Below are 26,650 nucleotides of genomic sequence, written 5' to 3'. Positions count from 1 at the left end.
GGGGATCCTGAATTCATTTTACTGACTTACTGAGCAATGCTATAGCAATCCTCAGCTGCTGTGTCCTATACATGCTCACCCCAGGAGGGAGGGAGAGACCACAACACTCAAAAATTCCAAAATGCTGCATAAACAGCAGCCAGACATGAGCACACCACAAATGCTCAGAAATTCCCAGCAGTCAGGGGTTGTTCTGGCAATGATGCCTACATGACCCCCCCCCAAATCATGGAGGGAGCCAATGAACTCATGGCAACAAGCTCAGCCCTCCTCCCTTCAACCCAGCTTGCCCAGGGCTGGCGCAGCGCCCCCAGTTAATGACCTCCTATAGCACAAGCAGGAGTGGCCCCACTCCTGAGAGTCCCCCGACATTCCTACATGCAGGACTTTGAGTCTCTTTCCACCTCTCACAACCACAGTTTTTTGAATACAGCATGCAAAAGGAAGGAAGGAGAGGGGGTCCAACACAGCACTCACATAGCCCCCTTGGCAGAATGCCTACAGAAGCCCTCCTCAGAACAAGGATTGGAGACTGAACTGCTGAAGAAAATCTATGCCAATGAGCAAAAGAAAGGGTTAAGAGGACACACAAGAAATGGAACCATGGACACACAGTGACATTGGCAATGCCCAGTGGCCCTACGTTTGTAACTTGTGGTACCACTGTAGACTTCAATAACATACACTAATGGCATTTTTTTTAAAAAAAGGGATCACCAGGATTAAGTGAGAAAGGGCAGAAAGGTGAACCTGGAAAACCTGGTCCACGGGTATGTATGCTTAGTATTTATTAATCAATTTGCTTTTGCTTCTCCAGCCATTTAGTGATTTCTGTTAAACATATTAGTAATCTCAACAAGATGTAAATCTGAAAGCAAGATTTGTACTACAGGGAATTTTGTGGGTCGGCTTTGTTTCTGATTGAAATAGTGTGTTGTCTTTTTTTAAGGGAGGAATGATTTCAATGCAGGAAGAATTTGATTAATTTTGACATATGAATCAATCAAGTAAAGATGATAGAACTTGCTTAATTTTTAAAAAATGTGAATTTTATTAGAAGATTTTGAACTAATATGTTATTTTATTTTAAGCTTAAAAGTTACATTTTGTCACTCAACAGTTCTATCCAATTCTACAATACCAATGACTTCCCACTCACCCACCATCAATGTTTATAATCAAGAATACAGACAATTGCATTTTATAATTCCACCCTATCCAGTTTCATCTTCTTTAACAGGTTTCTTAATATGTTCTGCTATTTCCCCCCTTAATCTTCAAACCCTGCTATGGACTTCACATATGGAAAATAACTTTTTAAATGGACCAGAAAAGGGTTTCCAGTCCTCCTTAAATGATTCTAGATTTGTATCTCTTATCAGTTCTGTGTATTCCAAGGTTTTCATCAACCATTCTTCCCTTGAGGGTGTTCTCACATCCTTCTGCTTCCGTGCAGAGAGATTCCTTGCCACTGTGGTTACATACAGCTCTACATTTGAAGCTTTTTTGGGGATTTCACTGTCCTATATCTCCAACAGGAGGAGGCACCTTTCTTCCTCCTTTCCTCCTTTCCTCCCTCCCACTTGCCACCATGGCCAAGGCAGCAGCTTCAGCCAGCGACATGGTGAAAAGTAAAGGGATAGGATTGGAGGATTGTGGGTGGGATGGGAAGGAGTGGGTGATACTTGAGACTTGCATGGCTGCATGGAAGATAGCTGGAAGCAACCCTAGTGACAGTGGTGAGGAATTATTCCCCAAGCATTCATTTTCTCCAGGTTTTTCTTATGAGACTCTGAGAAAGCTTGGAAAAACTACGGTAAATGCTTTCTAAGACAAGCTAGGGAAGGAAACATGCCATTTACTCTGCAGTTTCAACATTAAAAAAAATAGTTGTAGGGATTTATATGAAACTATTTACATTTCAGGGAAGACCTGGAAAGGACGGAGAAAATGGAGAGAAGGGGAGAACTGTATGTATTTTCAATTTTCTTCAATATTGCTTTTACATACTTCTAGAAGCTTTTATCTCTGGAATTTAATTATTACAATTCTATACAACCCTTCAACAGATGAACACTGCATAGTTTACAATATAAAAACACAAAAATACATATCATAACAACAAACAAAAACAAGAACCCTGCACCACACAGTTTAAAAGGCCATGGACCAAACACGGAGGAGAGCTCAACATCAAGCCTACCAAGTAGCAATGGTGACAGCAAAGAGGACCTTTGTTGCCCCTTTACTGCATTTGCAGAAAACATTTCCAGGAGACTCCTTCATGTGGCTTGGAGTCTGCTAAAGACTCTAATATCTCCTGTAATGATTTTGCAAAGGTTTTTTGCAGATATAATTGTTCAAATTCAGAAGGAAGCAGACTCTACCATGATAGCAGTGCTGGGTCGGGAGAGTACTGGTGCTCTCTCTGGTCAGGCTGTATCAGTTTCAGCCTGTTATTTCTGAGGATGTCTACAGGCTGCTTGGATGACTGAAACTGACCACGTGTCTCCTTGATACTTGACCATCCTGGCTCATAAAAGTGAGCAAGGCAGGGATGGGCAATGGGCTCCATGGGATAGCAAATGCTTCCCTCTATGAGGAAGTCTTCCCGGAACCCCTTAAATAAGTGGTTATTAAACTACTTTTTTTTAAAAAAAAAACTTACTTGGACCAAGCCACTATCGCCAATTATTGCCCAGTCTCAAATCTTCCATTCCTGGACAAGGTGACTGAGCGGGTGGTCGCTGAACAACTTCAGGCATATCTGGAGGATGTGAACCATTTTGATCTCTTCCATTCGGGACTGAAACTGCCCTGGTCCTGCTGGTCAGTGGTCTCCAGTGGACTAGGGACAGAGTTGAAAGCTGTTTCCTGGTTCTGCTGGATCTCTCAGCAGTTTTTCATACCATTGACCATGGAATCCTTTTGAACCATCTATGAGGGTTGGGAACTGGGGACACTTGTTATGCACCAGTTCCACTCCTTCCTCCTGGGCCGTGTCCAGAAAGTGGTGTTGGGGGCTCTCACTTGTGGGGTACCTCAGGGCTCTGTCCTCTCTCCCATGCTTTTCAACATCTATATGAAGCTGCTGGCAGAGATCATCAGGGGTTTGGGCTGGGTGTTCACCAGTATGCGGATGGTACCCAGCTCTACCTCTTGTTTAAATCAGCACCAGTGGAGGTGGTGAATGTCCTGTGTGAGTGTCTAGAGGCAGTTGGAGGATGGATGACAGTTAATGGATTGAGGTTAAAATAATCTTAAGGAGCTTGTCTTGATTTACAAATACCACAGTTAATGAAAACTATTATTATTATCATTATTATCATTATTATTATTATACGTGTAGGGAGAAACTGGCCCCCCGGGATTTCCAGGACTGCCCGGAATAAGTGGTCCTAAAGTAAGTAGATCCATTTGAAAATGTACTGGCATGTACTTTAGCTTTCATTCGCAATATTGCAATTAATAATAATGTTTCCTTTAGTCAGCTTTAGAATTTACCTTTTTTATTTTTTTCAGGGAGATAAGGGTGCAGCAGGTCCTTCAGGACCTCCAGGAATAGTAAGTATTAAACTATGTGCTTAAATGAATGTCTCTTTTAACTATAATAAATGGAACATAGGAAACTGCCATAGGCTAGTTACAGATAGGTAGCCGTGTTGGTCTGCCATAGTCAAAACAAAACAAATTCCTTCCAGTAGCACCTTAAAGACCAACTAAGTCAGTTCTTGGTATGAGCTTTCGTGTGCATGCACACTTCGTGTGTATCTGAAGAAGTGTGCATGCACACGAAAGCTCATACCAAGAACTGACTTAGTTGGTCTTTAAGGTGCTACTGGAAGGAATTTGTTTTGTTTTGCCATAGGCTAGGTCAGACTATTTGTCCATGTAGCCCAGAGCTGCCTACTCTGACTTGCAGCAGCTGGCAAATATCATTTCCAACAGCTGCTCTGATCATTCCAACTGGAGACACCAAGGGATTGAAGCTGGGGTGTCATGCATATGAAGGTAATGTGATCCATCACTAGGTTGTAGCTTTCCCCATGCTTTCTTAATTTAATGCTTAGAAAGGGACTATGCAAAAATATTGATTCATCTGTGATGCTTTCTTTTTTCATGTGATCAAAATTTGATATTTCCTTATATGTAACAAATTTGTGTTTGAATTGCACAGAGACGGTTTTTCTTACTTTCCAGTAGTACGGTGCATCCACTTCAGAAGAATCATAGAATCACAGAATTGTAGAGTTGGAAGGGACCAAAGGGTCATCTAGTCCAACCCCCTGCAATGCAGGAATCTAAACTAAAGCATCCATGACTGATGGCCATCCAACCTCTGCTTAAAAACCTCCAAGGTGCACAAATTCCAGAGAGAAACCGTTCTACTGTCAAACAGCTCTTACCATCAGAAAGTTTTCCCTGACATTTAGTTGGAATCTCCTTTCTTGTAACTTGAAGCCATTGGTTCGAGTCCTACCCTACAGAACAGGAGAAAACAAGCTTGCTACATCTTTCATGAGACAGCCCTTGTGATACTTGAAGATGCCTATCCTATCTTGTCTCAGTCTCCTCTATTCCAGGCTAAACATACCCAACTCCTTCAACCATTCCTCATAAGGCTTGGTTTCCAGAACATTGATCAGCTTGGTTGCCCTCCTCTGCACACCTTCCAGCTTGTCAACATCCTTCTTACATTTTGGAGCCCAGAATTGGACACTGTATTTCAGGTGTGGTCTGACCAAGGCAGAATGGAGTGGTACTATTGCTTCCCTTGATCTGGACACTAGACTTCCGTTGATGCAACCTACAATAGCATTAGTCTTTTTTTGCTACTGCACCACACTGTTGACTCAAGTTCAGCTGCTTGTTCACTAAGACCTCTAGATCTGCTGCTAGTTGTCCCCCATCCTATATTTGTGCAAGTGGTTCTTCTTGGCTAAGTGCAGAACTTTCTATGAAATAAATGTACACATTGCTTGTGTGGGGGGTGTTGGAAAATCCAACCTGCACACAAACTTCGGTCTCTGCTTCACTTGTAGCTTGAGAGAACACATACAAAAAATCATGAGTTCTTCCAACACCACATACTCTTGCATTTGTATCACACATTCCTTTCCTTCAAATGTGACCTGACTATAACTAGTGGACAAAAGATTGCAACTGGTAAATGGGCAAACTGGCCTGGAGGGCACCACTTTAGATCCACAAAGGGAAGTTAAATGAGACTAGTTCACATTTTTCAGATGTGGATGCCAGTAATGAAATAATAGTGGCTTGCCTTGTGAGTTCATGGCTCAGGTGGACAAAGGTACTTCCCAATTCCATGGCAAAGGTACTTCCCAATTCCAAGTGTTAAGTATTATCCCACTCTACATTACACAATCTGATTGTGTGGCCTAGTCTTGGCAACTGTGCTCTGTTGTTGGATCGTTAGTTAGTATAATGTGATAAGTTTATAGAGTTAATCTTACTGGTACTTTTGGGGAGGCTTTGAAAAACCTCAAAGACCTTTGGCGAGGTTTAGCAGTTCTGTGAGCCTGTATAATGTGAGTTTTTTATTGATATGTTTTTATTTTATGTAAATCACCTTGGAAAGAATATTCTTCTTGGTGGCAGAGCCATTAATAAAATAGATAAAATAAATTCATTATATGTTCTTTTATATCCTTTTCATCAGGCCTCATCCCTCTGGCCTTCCTCACATATCTGTGTTGGGGTTTATTCATAGAATTACAGAATCTTAGAGTTGGAAGGGATCCCAAGGGTCACCCAGTCCAACCCCCTGTAATGCAGGAATCTCAACTAAAGCATCCATGAGAGATGGCCATCCAGCTTCTGCTTAAAAATCTCCAGGGAAAGAGAGTCCACCCCCTCTCGTGGGAGTCTCTTCCACTGCTGAACAGCTCTTACTGTCAGAAAGTTTTTCCAAATGTTTAGTCGGAATCTCCTTTCTTGCAACTTGAAGCCATTGATTCAAGTCCTACCCTCCAGAGCTGGAAAAAAGCAAGCATGTTCCCTCCTCCATGTGACAAGCCCTTCAGATATTTGAAGATGGCTATCATATCTCCTCTCAGTCTCCTCTTTTCCAGGCTTGGTTTCCAGACCCTTGATCATCTTGGTTGCCCTCCTCTGTGCACTTTCCATCTTGTCAACATCCATCTTAAATTGTGGTGCCCAAGATTGCACACAATATTCCAAGTGTGGTCTGACTAAGGCAGAATAGAATGGGACTATGACTTCTCTTGATTTGGGCACTATACTTCTGTTGATGCAGCCTAGAATAGCATTAGCTTTTTTGCTGCTGCATCACACTGTTGAGTCATGCTAAGCTTGCGGTCCACCAAGATCCCTAGATCCTTTTCACCAGTACTGTTAGTAAGCCAGGTGTCCCCCATCCTGTATTTGTTCATCTTGTTCTTCCTGCCAAATTGCAGGACCTTACATTTGTCCCTATTTAAATTCATTTTGTTAGCTTGCGCCCAGTTCTCCAGTCTTTACTTAAAGTAAAGTTGCTTTACTTAAAGCACCTGGGTGGTGAGGTCTCTATAGTATGTGGCACCACAGCTTACCTTGGAGCCAAAACCCCTCATCCCCTCTCACTCTTACAAGGACTATTTTTAGCCGCTTTAATTAGATAAATGTATAGAACCGAAGGGGTTTGAGATTGTGCTAAAAACAAACCCTTGCAAGCCTAAACTTGATGATTATGCACAGAGTAGAAGTCAGAGTAGAAGATTTTAGCAAGCCACTTGTGTACAGGATTGAACCCGATAGTTCTTATCTGTTAGAAGGCTGAAAGCATTTGGTTTTTTTTTATTAATCTACATCATACTATTTCCCCTGTTATTCAGGTTATAGGGATTGGAGATCAAGAAGTAATAGGTGAGAAAGGCGACTCAGGTCCTCCAGGAATTCCTGGACAAAAAGGTGAACCAGGTCAAAAAGGTAAATATTGCTAATTGTTAATTATTTCATTATATTAACTTGGTCAAGAAATTAATTCAATTTAGTTTAAAAAATGATTTAATTGACTTCCTGCTGATTCTTTCTTTCTCTAAATTCAGTGCATTCATTCAATAGACTTAATCCTCCTCCTTCAATCAGTGGAGCTAAAGAATATACATTCTGCTATTGTTTCAACTAACTCCACGGCTGTGGTGCTAGAGCTTTCAAAGATACTTATAGAAAAGCTGAAAACACATTTATCATCTGCAATGCAGAATACAGCCACAAAGAGGGTGAGGGATCTAGCAAGCTGGTTTGACGCAGAGTGCAGACAAACAAGGAAGCATTTGAGAACAATTTATCGCAAATATAGGAATACTGTGGCACCCCCTTTATTTACCACATATATCTCCATAAGACGGAACTACAAACAACTATTAAAGAAGAAAAAACAAAAAGCCGAGTGAATCGCATGGCAAAGCCTGGTCAAGGCTTCACACGAGAAAGACCCAACTTGCTTTTGGCATATCATATCTGGCCTACTGGACCAGGAGTGTAACGCACTCATTTGTACCGTTGAACCCCAAGAGTGGATCCGATACTTTCAATCATTGTTTTATGTTAAGGAAGCTCAGCTTAACAAGCCAAGCGTTCAACCAGAGGTTTCACCTCACTGGTCACTTGTAACCACAGAGGAGGTAGAGAATTTGATCGCACAGCTAAAGAACAACAAGGCCCCTGGCATAGATTATATTCCCACAGAACTTCTGTAGACCAACACTGGTGGTGGGCCCCCCTGCTGGCGACAGTACTCTCCCACATTGATTCAACAGGCCTATTTCCCGAAGGGTGGGCCAAGGCGATAATCATCCCAATTTATAAAAAGGGCCCCACATTAGACCCGGCGAGTTATAGACCTATTAGTCTTTTACCTATACCAAGCAAATTATATGCAAAACACCTCTATATCAAATTAACCAGTTGGATGGACACTGAGGCTATCTTGGCGGAGGAGCAAGCTGGATTTAGGCAAGACAGATCTACCATAGATCACTGTTTTGTCTTAGCACATCTTATTGACAAATACGCCAAGAAAACCCATGGGGTCTTATATGCAGCCTTCATTGATTTGAAGACTGCCTTTGATTCAATTTCACGAGTAAGACTCTGGGCCAAATTGAATACATGCAGTATAGATAAAAGATTATTATTTTTTATTAATGGCCTATATAAAGATATTGTGTCGTACGTAAGATCCTCCACAAATGGCCAACTCATAGGCCCTGTACCAGCCACTAAGGGGGTTAAGCAAGGCTGCATTTTAGCCCCAGCATTATTTAACCTATATATCAATGACATGGTTAAAAGCTTAACATCTCCAGAGTTCCATGCTTCTAAATAGGCCACAAAACCAATCTCAGTGCTCTTATATGCTGATAGTGCGGTCCTCCTATCCCGAACAGAAATAGGCCTTAAAAGGTTGATAGGAGAATTCTCAGCATATTTCAAGAGAGAACAGCTGGTGGTAAACTATCAGAAAACCAAAGTCATGGTTTTCTCAAGGAAACATAGATTACATAGCTGAAGCATGGACAATCACCCAATTGAGCAGGTTAAAGCCTTTAAATACCTGGGCATAGTCTTCCAGTCATCGGGGTCATGGGATGTACACCAAAAATGTGTTTAAAAAAAGCAGCCCAAAGTGCTAAGATGCTGTCCCGTTTTTGCCATACGAAGGGCGGCAAATACATCCCAGCAGCCCTTGAAGTTTTTCAAGCCAAATCTTCGGCGCAGATACTTTACGGGGCCCAAATTTGGACGGGTAATCACTGCAGCATTTTTGAAACTGTCCAAGCCAAATTTTTAAGGCAGATTTTTTTTCTATATCACATTGTGTCCCAAACACAGCATTACGACTGGAGGCGAGTCTTCCCTCTGTAGAAGCACGGTGCTGGCAAAGAACTCTTAATTATTGGCTCCGTTTAAATCTAAATCCTCCTGGCCCTTAGTGACACAAGACCCCCATAAAAGTGTGTGGTCCAAAATTGTGCACCAAAAATTCCTCTCCTGCAGACTCCACCCACATCAGCTTCTCACGATGGGCTTTATTAAAGCAAAAAGGCTAATTGGACAGCGTCTGAAGGACTTAGAGCAAAAGAACAATCTGGCCATTATAAAGAAACTCTGTCCTTGGTATGCCTTTTGCCCCCCCCCCCTCTCAGTTTGATTCCCTGGCACCATATTTGTATAAATTAACTATCCCAAAATACAGATGTGCCTTCACACTGGCCAGATTGGATGTGATGCCCTCTGCCGTACTTGAGGGCAGATACCAAAAGATTCCAACTGAGAAACGACTCTGCCTCTGTGGAGATGGCAATCTGAAAACAGTGGCTCATGTTCTCTTGTCCTGCCCCCTTTATAAAGATCTGAGGAATGAGATCATCACGCCACTCCTGCTTACCATCTGAGGCCACCCATCTGAGGCCACATTGGTCTTTCTTTTATCAGATCAAAAGGACCAGACAACAGCAAAGGTTGCTAGGTTTATCAAAGGTGCAATGAGGCCACTATCTGAACGATAATCTTGACCATTTGATTGTCCTTTTTACCCATAGTTGTCTTTTTCATTATATATATTTCTTGTTTTATATATTTATATAGATAAATAAAGTTTATCTATCTATCTATCAATAGATCAGGAAAATGAAGTACATTATTAGATAAAGTGCCTGCTATACATTATAATTAAGTAATGATATAAGGCAATATCCAGCCATTAGTCCCACTCAGGATAAGTCCATTGATTCAATAGGTCTACTATTGGGTATCTTAATTGGCCCCAATTCATTTTATGTAAAATTGTACATGATTAGATCCACATCTGATATCATGCCCAGTTCATGTTGAGCTTTTTCATGAATTATATGTTTGCCATGATATGGAGTGATAATTAGACCTATACATACCCTCCAACATTTCTCAGATGAAAATTGGGATGTTCTATTCTACACCAGGAAGCGTTTCCTCTGCATTTGATCTCACTGCACACATAAATGTCATGTACACATGCACATCTGTCACCTTCAGCCAGTTGCAACCTCTCCATCTCACCTACTTCCCAGGATTCAATTATTATTGAAGGTTGTGCAGTCTTTACCCAGTTACCTGGGAATAAGCTCCATTGAATACAGTGGGACTTCTGAGTAGACAGTGTAAGGCTCCATTTCCAATAAAGGAATAAACAGTCTATGAATTTCCTAAAAAATGGCTGGTTGTGGAAGTATTGCAATTAAATAATTTAAAGTGGATTAGCGGCATTTTCCTTCAAAATTATAGCAAGGGCTTTGTATAAACATGGTTTTAACAATGAGTCCATAAGTTCTGGAACCAGTTCTGGAACCACACGTCCTTCCACAGTGGGGACATTGGTTTCTGGGCAGGAATTGATCCCGGTGTGGATTTGCCAAGCGTGCCTTCCTCCTAGCACATTTCTTCCTTGCGTTTGAGTGTCTTCAAAGCCCATGACACCTTTGGTAAAGGCTGTTCTCCAACTGGAGCACTCGCAGGCCAGTGTTTCCCAGTTGTCAGTGTTTATACTACATTTTTTTAGATTTGCCTTGAGACAGTCTTTAAACCTCTTTTGTCGACCACCAGCATTACGCTTTCCATTTTTAAGTTCGGAATAGAGTAGTTGCTTTGGAAGACGATCAGGCATCCGCACAACATGATCAGTCCAACGAAGTTGATGTTAAAGAATCATTGCTTCAACACTGGTGATCTTTGCTTCTTCCAGTACACTGATATTAGCTTGATTGTCTTCCCAAGTGATGTGTAAAAAATGTTGGAGACACCGTTGATGGAATCTTTCGAGGAGTTGGAGATGGCGTTGATAAGTGGTCCATGTTTCACAAGCATATAGTAAGGTTGGTAGTACAGTAGCTTTGTAAACAAGCATTTTGGTTTCCCTGTGAATGTCCCAGTTCTCAAACAGTCTGCACTTCAGTCGGGAGAAAGCCGCACTCGCAATAACTCAGGTGATGCTGGATTTCAGCATCAATGTTGGCCCTTGTGGAAAGATAACTGCCTAGGTAGGAGAAGTGATCAACATTTTCCAACATTACACCATTGAGTTGGATTTGTGGCGGTGCAGAGGGGCTATTTTGTACTTGTTGGTGCAGCACATTGGTTTTTTGGAAGTTGAGTGACAGGCCAAGCTTTTCGTAAGCTTCTGTGAAGATATTTAGGATGGTTTGGAGGTCATCCTCTGAGTGTGTGCACACTACGTTGTCATCAGCATACTGAAGCTCTATGACGGAAGTTACGGAAACCTTACTCTTTGCTTTTAGCCTGCTCAGATTAAAGAGCTTCCATCTGTTCGATATATGATTTCTACTCCAGTAGAGAGTTTCCCTTCGACAAAGTGTAGGATCATGGCAATGAAAATAATGAATAGAGTTGGGGAAACAAAACCCTGTTTAACACCTGATCCCACTGTGAATGGTTCACTTTGAGAGCCATTGTTATCTGCGATTGTTGCTGTCATATTATCATGGAGGAGCCAAATGATGTTTCCAAATTTATCTGCGCAGCCAATTCTCAGAAGAATTGTGGACTGTCGTCCACAGGGCATTACGATTTACAGTGTCGAAAGCCTTAGTCAGGTCAATAAACGCCATATACAGGGGTTGGTTTTTCTCTCTGCATTTTTCTTGAAGCTGTCGAGCGGTGAAAATCATGTCCACTGTCCCCCTAGAAGGCCGGAAACTATTTTGGGATTCAGGAAGGGTCACCTTGGATATTGTTAAGAGACAGTTTGCTAAGATCCTTGCAAGAATTTTGCCAGCCGCAGCTAATAGAGAGATGCCTCAATAGTTTCCACAATCAGTTCTGTCACCTTTTTAAAAGAGATTGATAATTTCACTATCCCTAAAGTCTGCTGGGATCTCTTCTCTTTCCCAGATTTTTTCAATGAGCTTGTGAAGTTGTTGTGTAAGTTCAGTTCCACCCACTTTGAAGATTTTGGCAGGTATCCCACTGGCTTTGTTGTTTCTCATTTGGTTAATAGCTGTTTTTCATTTGGTTAATAGCTGTACATTTGTAGATACTGCAAGCTCATCTCTAACTTGTTTTTGCAGAATTTGTGAGAGGAACTCAGCAGCTACGGGGGAGTTGCGGTTAAGGAAATGTTGGTAATGTTCTTTCCAGCGCAATGTAATAGCTTCTTTATCTTTTAGAAATGTGATGCCGTCTGCTGAGCGTAGGGGGCATATGCCATGATTTATTGGTCCATAGATGGTCTTTGTGGCTTTAAAGAAACTCTGTGCATCATGAGTGTCAGCTAAGTGCTGGATCTCTTGAGCTTTTTTTATCCACCAGGTGTTTTTTAGTTCTCTGGTTCTTCTTTGAACCTCAGCCTTAGTGTTGGCATAGGTTTTTTTTCTTAGTGGCACAGTTTCTATCTGTTTGCCAGATCTGAAAGGCCTTCCTTTTCTTGTCAATCATGCATTCAGTCTCACTGTAATTCTCATCAAACCAGTCCTGGTGTTTCTTGGTTTGGTGTCCAATAGTTTGTTCACAGGCTGCAATAATGAATGTTTTTCGCTTGGTCCAGTGTTTCTCGGTGTTATCAGGGAATTCTGAAAGCAGATGGTCCTTAAGAGTCGTTTGGAAGCAATCCCGCTTAATGGGATCTTGAAGGGCTTGAGTGTTCATTTTGCGCCTTGGCTTCCTTCCTTGAAGCCTGCGTTGAGGTATAATCTCGATAGCCATCGTGGAGCATATTAGTCAGTGATCTATCCAGCCGTCATCAGCGCTTGTCATAGTTCTGGTAAGGAGCACATCATGGCGATCTTTAGCACAGACAATAACATAGTTTAAGAAGTGCCAGTGGTTTTACTGAGGATACCTCCATGAAGTTTTAAATTTATTTTTCTGTCGAAAGAGTGTGTTGGTTGTGCGCTGCACGTATCACCCAGGAGGATAATTTTATCTTCCTTAGGCATCTCTGATAGGACGGTATCCAGCTGAGAGTAAAATTTTTCTTTAATATCTTCATCGGCATCCAGTGTTGGTGCATAAGCGCTTATAATAGTAGCCTGTTGGTTTTTGGTGAGCTTTATTTGAAGGGTTGAGAGTCGCTCATTAATGCCAATAGGGACTTCTGACAGGAGCTTCACAAGATCGTTTTTGATAGCGAAGCCTACCCCATGTATTTGATGTTCTTGTTCAGATAGACCTTTCCAGAAGAAAGTGTAGCCTCCTTTTTCTTCCTTCAGTTGTCCCTTGCCTGCTCTTCGAGTCTCTTGAAGTGCTGCAATATTGATGTTAAAACGTCGCAGCTCTCTTGCAATGATGGCAGTTCTGCGTACGCTGTCTGTGTTATCTGACAAAGTCCGTATATTCCATGTTTCAAAGTTCAATTGTCTTTTATGACCGCTAAGTGGTGACCCCACTGGGCGCGGTAATCCAGTCAGGGAAAAAGGAAGGCAGACTATGTTTAGGGCACCTTTTCTAGCCCCTTCCCCTTTTCGGGGTGAGCAGAGTGGATCCTAAAAAGGGCTGCTCAGTCATGAATACAGCTGCTGAGCTGCTGAGCTGCCTCTTTCCTAGAGTCAGAACAACTGAATCTGTATCCACCGCCCATGTGCCGGTTCATGACTAGGGGCTTCCAGATTTCACGATCCTGCCCCAATTACCATTTGCCAATCGCCATAGGACTTTTGGGGTTTGGACTGGGTTTTTGGAAGACACCTGTGCGTGGATTTGTTTTATGTGTGTAGATCAGCGCTGACCAACGCATAGTCTTCAAAGTAGGGCTCTGTTCCAATGGCATGAAGTAGTCATGACAAACCGGTAGATTCCTATCCGCCTCCACAGCCATGGTAACATATCGCTTGTTATCATCCGCCTCTTCTGCCATTGAGGACTTCTTGGATCATTCTTTGTCTAGCTCCTTCCCTTTGACCTCACCACCTTGAGTGACCCTGTTGGGAGTATGAGATTCCCGACAGCTTCGCTCACAAGGGTCATAGGAACATGCAAGCGAACTCACCACGACAAGATGATGATCCAGCGACCTACATACCTACACCCACACACCCACCCACACACCCCAGCATCACTTTTAATTGTTGTCCGAGATGTGCAGGATGGGAAAAAGTAAAACCAGGACATTATGAGATCAATTCAGAAACGATGGAGGCTTCTCTAATTCTAGGACTGTCCCTGGAATTATACCAAGCAGTTCAAATCTTTACTATCTAAGAATCCACTACCTTTGCTTTTGCAGGTTTTCCAGGTCTACCAGGGGCACCAGGTCTACCAGGTAAGACTGTTTCATTATTTGGTTGTCTTGTTTTAGGGTGCGTATTGCCTTTCCACGTAAATTCTATAACTTTTTGCACAAAAAGATAAAAGTGTTGGTCCACTAAAAGAATTCCAAAATCCATATTAGGGCAATACATTTCTAAGGCCACCAAAATATCACAGAATGGCACAGAAGCTTTTAAGTTCTCATGACCTCTTCATCAGGCTAGATGATAAACAGAGCAATGTGGGGAGAGGGGGAAGCGAGTTTGGATGATGCTGGAGCCTTAATTCTACATTTGGTCACAGTCTTAAGATGAAATGGGTTGCACCAAGGTCTGCTGGGAACAAGAAAAAAAACTTTTAGACAAACTTCAGTGCCCAGTTTAACACATTTCTACAAAAATTTCTCTTGGGCATATTGCTTCAGTACTGTGCATAAACAGCTCACCAAGCTCACTCTGCATGTTTGAACTTCACGAGTGGAATCCAGCATAGCACTATGGCAATTGTTCCGTCAGTACAGAAATTTCTGCATGTGCAGTGGAATGTTCTCCCCCTTTCCTCTCGCTGTTTGCTCCCTAAATCTGTTCTAGGGGTTCCCCTAACCCTCTGGAGCAGATTTGTGGAGGGAGGGGGGCTGGGGGGGGCAACACTGTTACACAGGTGGAAATTCTTGCCCTGGCGGGACTCATTAGGAAAATACTGCCCTCAATAGGCCCTATGCAGGTGGATGTTTCTAGGAATTAGGTTGAACAAGTAGCTCTGATAAATAAGCTACCGTATTTTTCGCCCTATAGAATGCACTTTCCCCCCTCCAAAATTGAAGGGGAAATGTGTGTGCGTCCTATGGGGCAAATGCAGGCTTTAGCTGAAGCCTGGAGAGTGAGAGGGGTCGGTGCACACCGACCCCTCTCACTCTCCAGGCTTCAGGAGAGCCCCACCGCCAGCCCCACAAGCTTGGGGGACAGCGGGGAGGTGGAACACCGCCATCCCGCTGTCCCCCGACTTGGTTAGAAAGCTGGCGGGGGGGGGGGAGAAGCCTGCTCCTCCCCGTCGCCAGCCCCGCAAACTCGGGGACAGCGGGGAGGTGCAGCGCACCATCCCGCTGTCTCTCGCCCTGGTTTGGAGGCTGGCGGAGGGCTTCCCCCTCTCCCAGCCCCGCAAGCTCCCAGAGCGATGCCAAAGCTGCACGCAGCTTCGGCATGGCTCTGGGTCCCGTTCTGGGGGCTGGGGGAGGGGGAAGCTCGGGCTTCCACCGCCCCAGCCCCGCGCCTGGGGGGGGAATAATTTTTTTCCCTTTATTCCCCCCCCCCAAAAAAATCTAGGTGCGTCCTATGGGCCGGTGCGTCCTATAGGGTGAAAAATACGGTATCTTGCTATTGTTTGAACTCATGAGGTAGTTTAGGATCAGATTCAGTATGGTATCTCAGTATGGTATCTCAGCTGATATTATGGTGTTGCAATTATTTTATTGTTATTAAACAACTTATTGGTCAATATTTTTTCTGTTGGTTTTATTGATGCCTACTTCACTGCATTATTGTAATCAAGGGCAACCCAGTCCTGGGATAATAGGGGCACCTGGTTTTCCGGGCGAGAGAGGAGAAAAGGGTGACCGGGGGTCTCCTGGATCTTCATTGCCTGGGCCAAAAGGAAGAGATGGACCTCCAGGACTTCCCGGTGTACCAGGGCTTCCAGGCCCACCTTTTGCAACAGGCAAGTCAAAATGCAGCCCAAAGTATACAGTCCTTTTAAAGTGCAAAAGAATCGAGATAGTAAGAAATGTTACGCCCATGGTCATAATAATGGTTAAAAAGAAAATTATGGTTTTTTTAGAATTGGTTAAATGAATTTGTTTTCAGTTGTGGTGCCTCATTCTAGAAGAAATTTCTGTTTCCTGTTTCAAAACCTTGACTTTGGCTTCGTTAAGTGGTTTCACAAGTAAGTGTCTTCATATTTGATTCCTGACTGAGCTCTGTCGTGTCTCTTCTCGATCTTCTGGGATGTGTCCTGATGGGATGTGTTCAGAAGGAAGAGGTCCAGAGCGGTCTGAGGGGGAAGGGTCTTAGGTCAGCTTCCCAAGGCAGTTTTAATCCTCTACATATTTCAGAATTTAGTCTGGCATACAGGTTTCAGATTCACCTCCTAACTACTGCATAGCCTCTTCTTCTGAAGCAGAGTATCCTGTTACATAAGAGCTTGAGGCTCCAAGCAGAAGGGGGCAATGTCCGGTCCTTGCAAGCAGAGAGAAAGCAATACAGTGGTGCCCCGCAAGACGAATGCCTCGCAAGACGGAAAACCCGCTAGACGAAAGGGTTTTCCGTTTTGGAGGTGCTTCGCAAAACGAATTTCCTATGGGCTTGCTTCGCAAGATGAAAATGTCTTGCGAGTTCCTGCGGGGTTTTTTTCCTTCCCCCCCTTTTTTCTAAGCCGCTAAGCCACTTATCAGCTGATCCGCTAAGCCGCTTATCAGCTGATCTGCTAAGCTGCTTATCAGCTGATCCGCTAAGCTGCTTATCAGCTGATCCGCTAAGCCGCGTATCAGCTGATCCGCTAAGCCGCTAATAGCGCTAATCCGCTAATAGGGTTGCTTTGCAAGACGAAAAAACCGCAAGACGAAGAGACTCGCGGAACGGATTCTTTTTGTCTTGCGAGGCACCACTGTAACTATAGGCCTCTAGGAGGCTATGAAGGGGTTCTGCTGGCTGAAACAGTTTCCTGAAGCAGCTGCAGAATAAGTTGTCCCTTCAGGTATCACAATTAATTCCTCGAGTTCTGCTGCTTTTGCAGTTTATAGAACTTGCCTTTTAGTTTACCTATTACAGCCACAACTTGCCTTCTCTGGTGAAGCCTTTGGTCAATGTGTCTTCCAAAATATTGTGTCCCACAGATGAGACTATAATGCTACCCTGCAAATGAATTGCTTTTCTAAAGACATCTCTCACCCCAATCACTGGAGAAATCAATAATTGAAGCATACTGTAAATGTCCTTTCTCAAGAGGTTCCATGGTGAAGAATTTTCCCAGCCATATTTGAAAGAGAGGCAGATGATCTTCACAATCAGAGCCTGTAGCCTCTGGTTTGTTCTCTTTGCATGTCTGAATTTATCAGCATTCAACTACTAATATAGTCTCAGTACAGTGTTTCTTTTTCTTCAATGTGTGCCCTTTTGTTTTTATATAGAAGTTCACTTGATAGGGCTATATGTGGTTTGCTGTCAGGTGCTGGGCTCCTTAGTGTCATTCTGACAGAAACCTAAGAGGAGGTGTATGACCCCCACCCCCGTGCTCCTGAGAACAGAAATGTACAATCAGTTCAACTTTTTCCTTTGTTGCTGCACAAAATATTGAACTGTATGTTTGCAGAAATTGACATATTCACACAAACACATACAAATTGTCCTACTGTAAGGGGAAATGTGTGTACTGTTTGCCAAATATGGGAAGTAAATGAACTTTTAGTGTGTAAAAAACTGAATTTGGAAAAGAATCTTAGAATTGAGAACATTAGCATTATTTTGACTCAAATATGCTGTGGGCTATTTTCAAGCCAATTCAGCCTCCCAAGCAAATTTAGCAAGCAGATAAAATATATATGACTTTGTGGCATCTCAATTCAGGTTTTTGCATGCTAATGTGTATACAACAGCTCTGGTTTACATATTATTTTTATTCATTTATTATTTTATTTATAATTGTTTTATTTTAGTTTACTTTTTATTATAACTACATATTATGTTTTAGAGGAATATACTTCAGTGGTTGCGTTAAGGCCATGCAGGCAGTCCAGGTCCATATTTAATCATGATAATGCTCTGGTTTCATGGAGAAATGTCCCATGTGAAGGATCTGGTTGCAGATAGAACCAGCAGCAGTTTCTACAACTATAGTAGCTCTTTTTCCAGCTACCCCAGTTGTTTGTGAGAACTGGTCCAAGCTGCACCTGTGATTTACCATTTCACTCAAGTAAGAGTGATCCATGTCACTGACATATTTTTTTAGAAATAGGATTTGCCATATAGAAACCATTCTGTGTTTTTCCCCCCCCATTCAAACTGCAGATGGAATTCTGGAGTGCCAACCTGGGCAGCCTGGTGATCCAGGCCCTCCTGGGCCTCGTGGCCAGCATGGCTTCTTGGGAGAAAGGGGAGAAAAAGGTACCAACACTGACCTTGGATGTACATAGATATAGAACCTTCCAGGTAAAAGAAGTAGAGCTTGTTCTAGACAACCAGTTCCATGAACCTGCTATTCCAGGGGCTTACTCATACCCGCATGGCATGGGCACATTCAGGCAGATCAGGGGACAGCAATGAAAGACATAGTAGAGCAGTATCAGCAGATAATCCCACAAGGTCCATTCTGCACGTCACTCCCAACACTGCAGCAATCCTTCAAGCAGGACATTACACACCAACAAACACCTGCACATTTGCCATACACAAAGGCACCAAGGAATGTATAGTGACAGCCTAATCACTGGCAGGGTGCAGTGGGTGTGGTCCGCCCCGGGTGTCGTCTCTGGGGTGTGTGTGACATCACTGCCACCCCCCTGGGATGCCCTGGGCAGAACCCCCCTAGGACCCTCGCCCTGCCCCTGTGGGCAGCTAGCCCCACCCTCGGGTGCACAGCGTGTGTGCCACTCCAGGTGCCAGAGCAGCTAGCTCTGCCTCTGAGCCTAATGACTCTAGCCTGCCCAGCACATCAACAAAATATAACTTAGCAAAATGCAATTGAGCTGCCTAGTTGCCCCTTTCTCATCTTGAGTTGGAGTCACTTTGCCCCCTCTTTTTCCTGGGAGGAGGTAGCCGCTGCTGATTGTGTGCAGTGACAGGCGACTCCTAGGAAGGAGTCGCCCTATCTTCTCCAATGCCAGAATCACTATTTCCCTTTCTTCAAAGTGAATCAAGGCACTGCACCTTTAACAGCTGGTGACAGGCAACAAGCAACAAGTCATAGAATCATAGAATCATAGAATCATAGAGTTGGAAGAGACCACAAGGGCCATCAAGTCCAACCCCCTGCCAAACAGGAAACACCATCAGAGCACTCCTGACATATGGTTGTCAAGCCTCTGCTTAAAGACCTCCAGAGAAGGAGACTCCACCACACTCCTTGGCAGCAAATTCCACTGTCGAACAGCTCTTACTGTCAGGAAGTTCTTCCTAATGTTTAGGTGGAATCTTCTTTCTTGTAGTTTGGAACCATTGCTCCGTGTCCGCTTCTCTGGAGCAGCAGAAAACAACCTTTCTCCCTCCTCTATGTGACATCTTTTTATATATTTAAACATGGCTATCATATCACCCCTTAACCTCCTCTTCTCTAGGCTAAACATGCCCAGCTCCCTTAGCCATTCCTCATAAAGCATCGTTTCCAGGCCTTTGACCATTTTGGTTGCCCTCCTCTGGACACGTTCCAGTTTGTCAGTGTCCTTCTTGAACTGTGGTGCCCAGAACTGGACACAGTACTCCAGGTGAGGTCTGACCAGAGCAGAATACAGTGGCACTATTACTTCCCTTGATGTAGATGCTATACTCCTATTGATGCAGCCCAGAATTGCATTGGCTTTTTTAGCTGCTGCGTCACACTGTTGGCTCATGTCAAGTTTGTGGTCAACCAAGACTCCTAGATCCTTTTCACATGTACTGCTCTCAAGCCAGGTGTCACCCATCTTGTATTTGTGCCTCTCATTTTTTTTGCCCAAGTGCAATACTATACATTTCTCCCTGTTAAAATTCATCTTGTTTGTTTTGGCCCAGTTCTCTAATCTGTCAAGGTCATTTTGAAATGTGATCCTGTCCTCTGGGGTGTTAGCCACCCCTCCCAGTTTGGTGTCATCTGCAAATTTGATCAGGATGCCCTTGAGTCCATCATCCAACTCGTTGATAAAGATGTTGAATAAGACCGGGCCCAAGACAGAACCCTGTGGCACCCCACTAGTCACTCTTCTCCAGGATGAAGAGGAACCATTGATGAGCACCCTTTGGGTTCGGTCAGTCAGCCAGTTACAAATCCACTGAGTGGTAGCATAGTCAAGTCCGCATTTTACCAGCTTCTTTACAAGAATATCATGGGGCACCTTGTCAAATGCCTTGCTGAAATCAAGGTAGGCTACATCCACTGCGTTCCCTTCATCTACCAGGCTTGTAATTCTGTCAAAAAATGAGATCAGGTTAGTCTGACATGACTTATTTTTCAGAAAACCATGCTGACTGTTGGTGATCACAGTATTCCTTTCTAGGTGCTCACAGACTGTTTGCTTAATGATCTGCTCCAGAATCTTCCCTGGTATTGATGTCAGACTGACAGGGCGGTAAATATTTGGATCCTCTCTTTTCCCCTTTTTGAAAATAGGGACAACATTTGCCCTCCTCCAGTCTGCCGGGACTTTGCCTGTTCTCGAGGAATTATCAAAGATGACTGCCAGTGGTTCTGAGGTCACATCTGCCAGTTCTTTTAATACTCTTGGATGCAGTTCATCTGGCCCTGGAGACTTGAATACATCTAAACTAGCCAAGTATTCTTGTACTATCTCCTTAGTTATTCTGGGCTGTGTTTCCTCTGCTGAATCATTTGCTCCAAATTCTTCAGGTCGGGCATTGTTTTCTTTATCGGAGAAGACTGAGGCAAAGAAGGCATTGAGGAGTTCAGCCCTTTCTGTGTCCCCTGTTTGCATTTCATATGGGAAGCATGCAAGAAGAACTTGAGCTCTTAATACAGGATCATATCACCCCTTAACCTCCTCTTCTCCAGGTTAAACATGCCCAGCTCCCTTAGCCGTTCCTCATAAGGCATCGTTTCCTTGCTTGGAGAAGATGGAGAAATGCTAATGGATTAAGGTAACGGACCCTTGCGTGGTTAAATCTAGTCAAAATTGACTATGGGGATGGCACTCATCTCCGCTTTCAGGCTGATGGAGCTGGCATTTGTCCACAGACAGCTTTCCAAGTCATGTTGCCAGCATAACTAAACCACTTCTGGTGCAACAGGACACCGTGACGGAAGGCAGAGCACACAGGACTGCTGTTTGCCTTCCCACCATAGCACTACTTGCACTGGTATGCTTTTGAACAGCTAGGTTGGCAGGAGATAGGACAGAGCAATGGGAACTCACCCCGTCATGTGGATTCAAACTGCCCACCTTACGATCTGTAATACCAAGAGGCTCGGTGGTTTAGACCACAGCGCCACCTGTACCCCAATGCAACTGGGTAAGAGAAGGCAGAACTGCTTGACACCTGCATTTCTTCTGTCTTCACCAAAAAGAAAAGCAATGTCCAACCTGGTGATGAAAGAATAAAGGATGCTAGGTGGGAACTGCAGCCAAAGATAGGAACAGAGGTGATAAGAAAACACCTGATTACTTTAAATGAATATAAATCTCCAGGGCCTGAAGAACTTCACCCAAGGGTACTAAAGGAGCTTGTGGATGTAATCTCAGAGCCTCTTTGAGAATTCTTGGAGAACAGGTGAGGTCCTGTGGACTGGAAGCAGACAAATGTACCCATTTTCAAAAATGGGGGGAAAGAAGATCCACGTAACTACTGACCAGTCAGCTTGACATCGATACCAGGAAAGGTCCTAGAACAGATAATTAAACAGTCCGTGAGCACTTAGAAAAGGATACTGTGATTGCTAACACCCAGCATGGGTTTCTCAAAAACTAGTCATGCCAGATGAATCTGTCTCCTTTTTTCTGATGGAATTACAAGCTTGGTGGATCAGGGGAATGCTGTGGATGTAGTATATTCTTATTTCTGTAGGGCTTTTGACAAATACCTCCATAATATTATTGCAAAGAAATTTGTGAAATGTGTATTGATCAAGGTAACTGTTAGGTGGATTTGTAGCTGGTTGACTGACCAAACCCAGAGTGTTCACTAATGGTTCCTCATTATTCTAAAGAAGAAAAACGACAAGTGGGGTGCTGCAAGGTTCTGTCCTGGGCCCGTTGTTGTTCAATACATTTATAAATGACTTGGATGAAGAAATAGAGGGGATACACATACAATTTGCAGATGACACCAAACAGAGAGGGGTGGCTCATGCCACAGAAGACAGAAATAGGGATTCAAAATGACCTTAATATATTTGAAAACTGAGCCCAAACTAACAAAATGAATTTCAGTAGGGACAAATGTAAGGTTCTGCACTTAGGCAAGAAGAACCAGGTGCACAAATATATGTTGGGGAACATCTTGCTTGCTAGTAGTAAATATGAGAAGGATTTAGGGACCACAGTATTGTTGTTGTTGTTATTTTATTGTGTATATAACATAAAATACATACAATACAAACATTACACATTACAAATAATCTGGCGAATTACAAATATACAGAAGAGAAAGAAAAGAAAAGAAGAAATAGAAAGTGAATTTGTTTAAAATGAAAAAGAACCTTCCAACTATACCCGTTGCACTATTTTGCAATTAGATTTTCTTTACACAGTTTCTAATGTTATTTTTCTCCTTCTTGATTCTAGTTTTCTCCACCATTACATTACAAGACTCATTCAATATATGCCAGGAAGCTTTTGTTGTCACAGTAACCTTTGAGATATTCTTTAATTACTATCCACAATCTTAACGTGATTCAACAGTGTGATACAGTCAAGTAAAAGCTGAGAAAATATGTAAAAATGTCATATTTCTTGAGTGAGAACATTAGGGTTATTTTCTGTGGGAATTACTATTTGGTTTGTAAAGGTCTTAAGCATAACCCTCTGATAAATATCTCTGTATTTTTAATATAGGGGTAAAAGGTGATGGCTGTTTTACCTGTGATGTACCCAGCCTAGCTGGTGAGCCAGGCCCCCAGGGGTTTCCAGGAGAACCAGGTAAAGTACAAAATAAGCACTGTGGTAGACTCCTCCAGGATTTGTGCTAGATTCCTCCAGGATTTGCATTGCCTTCCTCTTATTCCATCAATCACATTGCTTCATATACAAAATGGTGCGAGCAGCAAGCTTCAAAGATGTTGATATCTACTGTAATACAATGGCTGATGAAAAAATTGCTTCATTATTCTGGATGGCAGACACATGTGGGGAGAATAGTTAGGGCCACACAAGACCACCCTTTCTCTGTTTCTGGAGGAAATCCTTGCTCTTTCCTGTCTGATCTGGAAGCAGCACCTCAACAGAGCCATCAAAAGTTCAGCAAAGTACAATCCGGCTCTTCCTTCTTCAGATGAGAAGATATTTCCTGAAGGATTGAGAATGCCCTCCTCACTCTATTATGAGCAGGAGTTTACAGGAAGAAGTTCCCATTTTCTTCTCACCCATCCATCTTGCACATGCCCATTTTAATGTTGCCATTTTAATGTGTTATGGCTATTTGGAAGATATGTTACACAAGTGCCACATCTCCACAATATCCACACCATTTTGTGATCTTTTATTTTTGTTCTTATAGTTTTGTAAAGTTTCAGCATTCTCTACAGCAGTTCTGAAATTCTTGTGTGAGCTTTTCTCTGAAAGTGACTTATCATCAATGTGGGTGGCATTATAGGAACTGATTTCCTTTTTTTGTACTGTCTGTCTGGATAGAAGATACTGCTGTGCATGCACTCCATCCTGGATTGCTCAAGTGTAATACTAAAATAAAAATCTGTTTTTGAAAATCATCTCAAATAATCCTAAATTTACATTATTAGATCTTAATAATCCAGAGGTTTTCAACCTTTTTGAGTCCATAGCTCCCTTGACCAACTACATTCTTTCTGCTGTACCCTTGTGAGGCTCAGGAGCCCAGTTATGGGAAACCCAGCCAGATGTGCAGGGTATAAACAATAAATTATTATTATAGTTATGCCACCCTTTGCCTGCAGAGCTGGCAGCCTCTCCCCCTTTTTCGAACACCCTCCCTTGTGGAGTGTTCCCTCAGCCTCCTCCCCCCTATCCTTGGGAATCCTCTAGGCAGCCGCAGCTGCCGCCCCTGGTCTCTGAGCTGCCCCACCCCACCCCAAAAAGATGTGCTTCTTCACACTGCTCCACAGGGGGCTGGGAAGCACCCCCTGACCAGCCCCAGAGGCACCATTTGCCTGCGGAGCTTGTAGCCAGGGCTGCTGCAACAAACAGCTGTGCAGGCTATTGGGAGGCAGAGAAGCAAGAGGGCATCAGAGGAGGGAGGGAAGGAAGGAAGGAAGGAAAGAGGGACAGAGGGCAGGGTTGCCCGCAGCACCCCTGACCATCATCCAAGGCACCCTAGGATGCCACAGCACACGGGTTGAAAATCACATAGAATCATAGAATCATAGAATCATAGAGTTGGAAGAGACCACAAGGGCCATTGAGTCCAACCCCCTGCCAAGCAGGAAACACCATCAGAGCACTCCTGACATATGGTTGTCAAGCCTCTGCTTAAAGACCTCCAAAGAAGGAGACTCCACCACACTCCTTGGTAGCAAATTCCACTGTCGAACAGCTCTTACTGTCAGGAAGTTCTTCCTAATGTTTAGGTGGAATCTTTTTTCTTGTAGTTTGGAACCATTGCTCCGTGTCCGCTTCTCTGGAGCAGCAGAAAACAACCTTTCTCCCTCCTCTATGTGACATCCTTTTATATATTTGAACATGGCTATCATATCACCCCTTAACTTCCTCTTCTCCAGGCTAAACATGCCCAGCTCCCTTAGCCGTTCTTCATAAGGCATCGTTTCCAGGCCTTTGACCATTTTGGTTGCCCTCCTCTGGACACGTTCCACTGTAATAAACTGTAATAATCACTGTAATAATAATAATAATAATCACTGTAATAATCACTGTAATAAACAGTGCTTTAAGCAGTATGCTTTTATTGTTTCTGGAAATATTTTATATATTTAAATGAATTTTCTTAGAATATCAAATTATAGAAGAGCAAATGGCATGACAAATATTTCTTAGCAGAATCCCTCATACATGTAAGTTACATTTATCTTTTCCTATTCTTTATAAGGTGTTGCAGGACCAAAGGGTGCTAAAGGTGACAGGGGCCTTTCTGGATTTGAGGGTCTTCCAGGAATGACAGTAAGTAAATGATCCAAATATTTCACAGGCATTTCTTCAGCAGCATATAATATAAGATAATGGCTTTATAACAGTAATTGGTTTCAAGGTACATCATCTCAGCAAATGAACTAAGGAAATGTATTTTATTATTTGGTATATAATTCCTATTCTCTTATCCCCATGGAACTGTCATTGGGTAAACAGCAAAGGATACAGTATCTGCCCCAGGAGAGCTGGAGTCTCCCATCTTCCATTTCTCCAGAATGGCTTGTCCTCAAGCTGAACACTCTTTGAAGGCAGGCATACTCCCTCTCTAGGCTGTTATCCAAAATCTCATAGTCCTGGACTTCCGGGTTAGCGCCATCGACTAATGGCGGATTCCCTCCGAGCTCCGGAGGGATCGGTTCCGCGGGATCGGGTCTTGCCGCTGCGGCAAAGCGGGGACCCTTAAAAATCACAGGCGGTGAAGCCTGTGAACGTGGGGACTCGGCGGGCACCTTTTGTGCCCCCCCGAGCTGCGAAAGAGCCTTTTTAAAGGCTCCGGAACGGTACGGGGTGAACGGCGCAGTGCTGAGAGTCGACTGCTTCTTCTGTGGTGTGAAGCCGCACAGCCGTTGTCGGAGAGCGCTGACTTCTTTTTGTGAACAATTGGACTCTAAAGTAACAACCCGTGAGTAGTACGGAAATTGGAACTTTAAAGGAATTTTTTTTTTATGAATTAGGCACGATCGGGGAAGGTCTAAACAGGAAGTCCGCCTTCCCTCTATGTAAACAACTTAAAGCAAAGGACCTGTTAACTAAGGTCGAGAGAACCTTTCTTTTTTGCAAAAGACTTTAATTTTACGATTTGGCATTATATAAAATTTTACTGGAAGCAGGGGAGCCTGCGGACAAAGAATTAATCTTGGGAGCTGAAGTGCCGCCACCCCCCCCCGGACCCGGGAGTGTTCCGTGAGAGAGCCTGTCGAGGTATTGAAGAGTCTGACAGCTGTCAAGTTAGCTGTCAAGACAGAAAAAGAGAATTTTGTTTCTGTTGCTCTTGCTGGTTATATTTGTTGCAATTTGTTGAAAATAAGGAAGGGCTGATACAAACTAATCAGATTTTTGGTTTTGAGCTGAAAGGAACATTAAGGAACTAAAATCCCTCTAGAGGGGGTTTTGGGACATTACAAGAATGGCTGGAGGAGGGAAAATTCAGGCTGAACTGAACAGAGCATTTGTTCTCTTGGGAAAGTTACAAGGCCAAATTGATGTTTTGGCTACAAGTGTTACAACTCTGGACTTAACAGTAAATACCATCACTGAATGTGACAAGGATTTGGAAAAACAGGAAGCCTATCCAACTGGACAAACAGAGAAACTTGAGAGCTTTGAGAAATTGGAGAAGGAGATATATGTTGTCCC

At 43.3% G+C, this 26,650-nt stretch overlaps 1 protein-coding gene and 1 long non-coding RNA gene across 5 annotated transcripts in view; one reads left to right on the top strand and one right to left on the bottom strand.

Moving 5' to 3' along the window:
- COL4A1 (collagen type IV alpha 1 chain) overlaps nt 1–26,650 on the top strand; it is a 183,476-nt gene that overhangs the window by 52,980 nt on the left and 103,846 nt on the right. For all 4 annotated transcript variants that reach the window (XM_081855451.1, XM_081855453.1, XM_081855452.1 and 1 more), the window contains exons 15-24: nt 711–770; nt 1,926–1,970; nt 3,350–3,403; nt 3,523–3,564; nt 6,855–6,948; nt 14,240–14,275; nt 15,811–15,975; nt 18,321–18,416; nt 23,012–23,095; nt 25,194–25,264. In XM_081855451.1, the coding sequence (XP_081711577.1) occupies nt 711–770; nt 1,926–1,970; nt 3,350–3,403; nt 3,523–3,564; nt 6,855–6,948; nt 14,240–14,275; nt 15,811–15,975; nt 18,321–18,416; nt 23,012–23,095; nt 25,194–25,264 (747 nt within the window). The remainder of the gene's footprint in view (nt 1–710; nt 771–1,925; nt 1,971–3,349; nt 3,404–3,522; nt 3,565–6,854; nt 6,949–14,239; nt 14,276–15,810; nt 15,976–18,320; nt 18,417–23,011; nt 23,096–25,193; nt 25,265–26,650) is intronic.
- LOC309338478 overlaps nt 1–26,650 on the bottom strand; it is a 118,164-nt gene that overhangs the window by 39,243 nt on the left and 52,271 nt on the right. The gene's annotated exons all lie outside the window — the stretch shown is intronic.

The sequence above is a fragment of the Podarcis erhardii genome, assembly GCF_964252035.2.
Source record: "Podarcis erhardii genome assembly, chromosome: 3".
Lineage (NCBI taxonomy): Eukaryota > Metazoa > Chordata > Lepidosauria > Squamata > Lacertidae > Podarcis > Podarcis erhardii.
The sequence above is the reverse complement of the archived record's forward strand: the minus strand, read 5'-3'. Positions and strand labels throughout refer to the sequence as shown.